Below are 6242 nucleotides of genomic sequence, written 5' to 3'. Positions count from 1 at the left end.
TCACTGATGGGAAGCTCCGTTTGTCATTCCTGATATCCCCTGGTAGGTGGTGAGCATGGAGTCACGGACCTGCTCGGTGAGCTTGGGGACATCGTCCGGGCCCAGGCCCAGGGTCTCCACTTCTGGCAGGACCTGGATGATGAGTTTTCCTGGAAGAGAGAGGCAGGAGGGTGAGAGAGTGGAAGAAGAGAACGTGTGAGTGGTGTAGAGAGAGCAAGAGAAGATGCAGCAGGAGGACTGGTGCCAGTCAAGGAACAGGAGAGAAAGAAGGGAAATGCCCTCATTCACACACCGAGAGTGGTGTGGGGACCCAGCCGGGGCCCAGGAGCACGCAGCAAAAACCCACACCAGGCTTTTCCCACCCACAAGAGTCACAAATATGGAAACAGGTGAGTCTCTGCTCAAATCCAATGCCATGTTTCACGTAGAATGGGTTTGCACAGTGGAAAGACCTCAGGGCCTGTCTAGATGGTGGCAGGGAGAAGGAGATGTGAGTACATCCAAGCTGGCCCCGCTCTGATCTGTGCATAACAAATCCAGCAGAGTCCCTCCTTCCAGCAACAGGCTTTGGGATGAGGGAAATTGCACCCAGGACTCCCTGGTGTGTCAGACTCCTCTGGGGAAGCAGCCAAGCGATGGACTGATGCAAACTGGAATATACTGAGGAGGTGTCATGATGTGCTTCTGCTCTGGCACCAGAGGCCCTTGTTTTGGCCAACAGAGACAAGACAGTGCCTGCACAGACACCAGACACCCACCTGGGGATCTGGGGAGTGTCTGTGGTGTTTTCTAATGTTCTTGCATGTCTTTACACGTGCATTGGAACAAGATCCAGCAGTGCTGGAAGCAGAGCCACGTGAAGGAGGCAGAAACAAGCATAGAGAGTTTCACAACAGAAAAGGGTATGTCAGGTTGGACGGGGCTTGGAGCAAGCTGGGCTAGTGGAAGGTGTCCCTGCCCATGGCAGGGGGTGGAACAAGATCATCTTAAAGTCCCTTCCAACCCAAACACTTCTGTGATTCTGTGATTGTGTGCTCCCTGCCTGCACATCTCACACCCAAAGCCAGGCTGGCTCCTCACTTCACTTGGCCCTACTGAAAGGGCTGAGTGACAATGGGGGCTGTGCTGAAAATTCAGGTCTGTTGGGGCAGAAGAGACTTCCAGCAAACACCAAACGTGCTCCATGCATGGCAGTGTCAACACCAGGCATGGAGTGTGGTCTTCCAGAGGCTCATCAGCACACCCAGAGCCTCTGTGGACACAGTGAGCTGTCCTGGCCTGAGGACCAGCCTGCTCCATGTGCAGGAATCCTGACCACATGTAGCACATCTTCAGGATCAGCCCTGGCAAAACTTGTGGGAGGGAAAAGTGGGAATGTGCAAGAAAAGCTGACTGGGGTTCTGTCTCCAGTAGCAAAGGTCCTACCTGTTCAACAGCCACTTGGGAGAGGACTCAGAGGTCAGTAAAACATGGGATTACAGGTCAGCTATCCATGAGATCAGAGGTCAGTAAAACATGGGATTAGAGGTCCAATAACCATGGGATTAGAGGTCAGTTATCCATGGGATCAGAGGTCAGCTAACTATGAACTCCCAGGGTAAGGGAAGTTGTTACAAAGGCAAATGTTCATGCAACAGCAAAAAGTCTTTCCTAAGAAAGCTCAGGGAATTTGTGGAATCTCCCTCCTTGGAGTTAATCCAGACTTGTCTGGACAAGGCACAAAGCAAACTCAGATGTCTTTAAATTGGCCTTGCTTTAAGCAAAAGGTTCAGCTGCTTCAGAGACCCCTCCCCACCGTGTTATTGTCTGACTTCCCAGAGCAGGGATGTGGTGGGGAGGAATCCCTGCTCTTGGTCCTATCAACCCCCAGGTGGGGGAGCATTTCCAGTCCCAAAAGGTTTTTGTGTGTCAGGAACAGAGAGAGGATGGGCCCAGCAGGTGAAAGGTGAGTGGAACCAGCCAGTGCAGTGTTTAACATTCTCCCTTCCAGCTGTCTGCCTGTGAGGGAATGACTACACCCAGGCACAACAATGGGAAGGATGAGGATTCCAGATGCAAATCCTCCCCTTAGGAAACAGCAGGGCTAGCCTGGGGAAGGGTGGGAAGTGGCAGAAGCCCAGTTTGGGGCGGGCAGCAGCAAAGGGAGTGGAGGAACAGGATGGAATGCTTTCCTCTCTTGGAATTTGTAACATTTTTTTCTGCATTTGCCTTCTGAAACCCAAGACTTGTGTCATTTTTTTCCCCCATAAAACTCTGTCAGTGAGCAGCAGAAATTCTTGTTGCCATAAATGGATGAAACATGGTAACTGGGGGGACACATTCTCAGGGTGACTTCTGCTGAGAGCTCCGTGATTGTTTTTGTTTCCCAACTCCCCAAGAACCTGAGGACAGAGTGGTGGGGCCAGGGGCTGGACCTGCCCCAGGACTCTGCTGCTTCTCCAAGTTCCCTCACATTTTCCAGAAATCCAAGGGGAGAGGCAAAAGTGATGCCTGAAATCTCCCTTTTCCCACCAAGAAGACACAAAGTGCTGTTGTTTGGCTGCTGTCTCCACATCACGGTTCTGCCCACCCATCCCATGTCTCCAAGGACTGTGCTCTGCCAACACCCAGGCCCTTCTTTGCCCCAGGTCATCCTCACCTGGGGTGAATCTCTTCTCCTTCTGGTTGTAGAAGCTGTTGTAGGATGAGAACACTACAGGAATGATGGGAACCTGGAAGGGAGACAATCTGTAGTGAATATACACATTTACAGTGAATATTCACATTTACAGTGAATTTTTGCATTTCCCCATCCCTCCTCCAAAATGCAGCTGCTGTTTTCAGGTCAATTCTGCACCTTGCTGATAATCATCACCATCGGCTTCACAGGAGATCCTTAGAGGGTTATTGGGATATTTAGATCATTTAATTGTATCACCCCACGTCCTCACCATTGGCTTTTACATTTTCATCTCTGTATTTAAGCCAACCATTGTGGATTGGCAAATTAGGATGTGCCTGGGCAGGTCCAGGGCTCTTGTCAAGCCCCTCCCCACTTTTTTTTCCCCAACCTGTCAGGAAGGTTTTCCACTTTTCCCAGAAACAGCCCCATCCTCTGCCACCCACAAACTCCTCGTGGGCTCCTGGGTGTGTGTTGGATCCACTGGGAAACCAGGGACCAGGAGCCTGCTTTGCTGGTGGACCATGGCAAGGCAAAGCCCACCCCAAGGGGCAGGAGGCAGGTGGTCTCACCTGGGCTTTCACAGCCAGCTGGAAGGCCCCACGTTTGAAGGGCAGCATGGAGCCTCCGTGGTTGCGAGTTCCCTCGGGGAAGATCAAGATGCGCAACTGCAGGAGGAGGGAGAGGACGCTGAGATGGGGGCACCTCCAGGTGCTGCTCTGAGCCACCACGATCCCCTGGGACTGCTCTGTGTGCTCCTGACCTCCCCTCCACGGGCACACAAGGCACTGAACCCACCAGGGATGCTCTCCCTCTGCTCTGCTCAGCGCCCAGCCTGGAGACAGCGATCCCTTTCCACCCACACCAAGGCTTATATTTTCCAGAGGCTCCTCCCCAGACTCCTCCCCACTCACATTGTCCTTGTGCAGGGATCGTGCCACCTCTGTCAGGGTTTTGATGGAGCCCTCCCTGTCCTTGCGGTCGATGAAGATGGTCCCCACCAGCCAGCACGCCAGGCCGAAGGTGCCCATGTACAGGATCTCCTTCTTGGCAATGGGCACACAGCGGTCTGGCAGGATCTCCATCAGCGCTGCAAGGGGACAACGAGGGCAGGACAAGTCGTCATCTGCACTCAGAGTTGCCCTAGATACTGGGTTACAGCCCTCTGCCCTGGGAGATGCCATCCCTGCAGCTTCATTGACCCTTAGAATCCCTGGGAATGGGATCCTGGGGATCTCCAGACCAACCACAGGGTTAGAGGAGGAGTATTGCTGGCACTGAAGGAGAGCAGCTATCACACAGCTGTGGTCAGCTGAGAGTCTTGTCCTCATTCCTGGGGTGAAGCTGGTGTAGCTTGAAAGTGTCTCTAATACCCTGGAGATCAGACCTGCCTCTAATATTCTGGAGATCAAACCTACCTCTAATACCCTGGAGATCAGACCTGCCTCAACACCATGGAAATCAGCCCTGCCTCTAATACCCTGGAGACCAGCCCTGGTTGCAATACTCTGGAGATCAAACCTTCCTCTAATATCCTGGAGAACAGCCCTGCCTTTAATACCCTGGAGATCAAACCTGCCTTTAATACTCTGGAGATCAAATCTGCCTCTGATACTTTGGAGATCAGACCTGCCTTTAATACCCTGGAGATCAAACTTGCCTCTAATACTTTGGAGATCAAACCTGCCTCTAATACTTTGGAGATCAAACCTGCCTCTAATACTTTGGAAATCAAACCTACCTTTAATACTCTGGAGATCAAACCTGTCTTTAATACTCTGGAGATCAGACCTGCCTTTAATTCCCTGGAGATCAAACCTGCCTCTAACACCCTGGAGATCAGCCCTGGCTTGGGTCTGGCTGGTCAAGGACTGTGTAACAGCCACTCCTGCCCCTCTGCCAGTGGCACTTGGGAGCTGGTACAACCCACCCCTCCAAACACCTGGGGCCAGGAGCAGGAGGCAGGATCAGCACATACCCAGAATGTCAAGGGAGGTCTGGTGGTTCAGCACCAGCACGAAAGGTCTCTTAGTCCTGAGGTTCTCCTTGCCCTTCACCACTATCTGGATACCAAAGATGTATTTGAGGGGCAGGGCCAATGTGCGAAAAAACCTGGAAAAGAGGAGCCAAAGAGATGCTGACATTTGGATAAAACACTGCTCATCCAAACCATCCCACGTCAGGCAGTGCTCCTGTTTCTCCACAGACCCAGATTTGACCCAGAACTTGGAGAAGAGCAATTAGTGTGCCTCTGCAGCTTATCATTTCATTAGACAACATAGATCCAGCTATCAAGTTTCCTTCCAGCCATGCAAGACCAATGGTCCAGCAACCACAGCTACAGAAATTCCATGGATCAACCAAATATCCCAATTCACTGCACACCTTCATACTCTGTTTCCCTGCACACCTTGCTGGATCAAACACAGGCTGCAATAAGCTGTGCCTAACTCTGCTGTTGCCCTGGCTGCGCAAAGGGAGAGATTTGCCTCTAGCTGCAATTCTAGGAGCCATATTTTAAGAAGTATTGGTAAAATGAAATAAAAAAAAATAATAAAAGTTGGGCACCAAGGTAAAGAAGTGAAGCAAATTTTTCAAAGCAAGTGGCTGATGCTCAGTGAGGAGATCTGGATTCCTGCTGGAGCACAGGACGATGGAGCAGTAAATCCTGCCTCTGCAGCACTTCAGAAGGGCACAAGAATTACAGTGACATGCAGCAGAGTCAACTTCTCGTGCCCACTCAGCACACACCCCGAGTTCCTGGTGCCCACCCTGCTGATGACACCTCTACCCCCACCAGGCAGCCCCCAGGGGAGTTTAAAGCTCGTTGGAGCCTGGAGAGAGGGGATGGGCAGCAAGGGGATGGGCTGGGGGACTGCCAGACCTGGGGACACTGCTGCCATTGCAGTGGTGGGGACACCAGTGACAGTGCAGGTGCCAGCACTGCACTGTGGCAGTGTCTGCTCATGCCCACTCGGGTGGGCACTGGCTCACAAGGGAGTTAAGGAAGAGAAGAACACCTGCAGTGGCTTTCACAACAGCTTGGGAAGGGAATGCTCAGCCATGGGGAGGGAAATACAGCTCCAAAGAGCAGACAAAAGAGTTTTAATAAAAACAGCAGCTTATTTTACCTGTGCATTTCACGCAGGTAGTTGGCATTACCTACTTTGGCCAATCAATGTCACCTTTCACATCCTTTCCTTCCGTAATTCGTTCTTTGTTCTACCAACCCAAACCCAATATTGAAACTCACACCCCTCCACGGAATTACAGGGTCTGTCATCTCCCCACACCACCACACAACTGATTCCTCCCCCCCACACCCCAGCTCCCAGGACCCTCCAAAACAAAGCACTGGAGAGAGTGCTCTGAGCAGAAAGAAGCCATGGACCACTCACGTCGTGTTCTCCACGTTCCGTCCCCGAGGAATACTGAGGATAACAACCCCAATGCTTATGGTGAAGAACCACAGCTTGTAGAAGGTCATCTTGCAGAAGAACCTGAATGCAGGTTTCACCTGGTAAAGGACTAGAACCACGACGAACAGGCAGGTGAACGGGTAGTGAAGGAGGAAAAGCTCCAT

The 6242-nt window shown here is 51.8% G+C and overlaps 1 protein-coding gene across 1 annotated transcript; it reads right to left on the bottom strand.

Moving 5' to 3' along the window:
• LOC103759482 (1-acyl-sn-glycerol-3-phosphate acyltransferase alpha) lies at positions 1-6242 on the bottom strand. Its single transcript, XM_008925876.3, has 6 exons — positions 6058-6242; positions 4638-4771; positions 3574-3749; positions 3232-3327; positions 2639-2711; positions 1-149 (listed from the first exon to the last, which is right to left on the bottom strand). The coding sequence occupies exons 1-6, from the start codon at positions 6240-6242 to the stop codon at positions 1-3; spliced, it is 813 nt and encodes a 270-aa protein (XP_008924124.3).

Source organism: Manacus vitellinus, unplaced genomic scaffold (assembly GCF_001715985.3).
Source record: "Manacus vitellinus isolate BGI_N305 unplaced genomic scaffold, ASM171598v3 scaffold_32_pilon, whole genome shotgun sequence".
NCBI classification, from domain to species: Eukaryota; Metazoa; Chordata; class Aves; order Passeriformes; family Pipridae; genus Manacus; species Manacus vitellinus.
Note: the sequence above shows the minus strand (reverse complement) of the source record. Positions and strands in the feature narration are given on the sequence as shown.

Coding starts and splice junctions, on each gene's coding strand:
- LOC103759482 (XM_008925876.3), bottom strand. CDS start 6,242: ATGGAGCTTTTCCTCCTTCACTACCCGTTCACCTGCCTGTTCGTCGTG. Junction 4,772..6,057: donor CGGAACGTGGAGAACACGAC/GTGAGTGGTCCA, acceptor CCTCTTTTCCAG/GTTTTTTCGCACATTGGCCC. Junction 3,328..3,573: donor GATCCCTGCACAAGGACAAT/GTGAGTGGGGAG, acceptor CTCCTCCTGCAG/TTGCGCATCTTGATCTTCCC.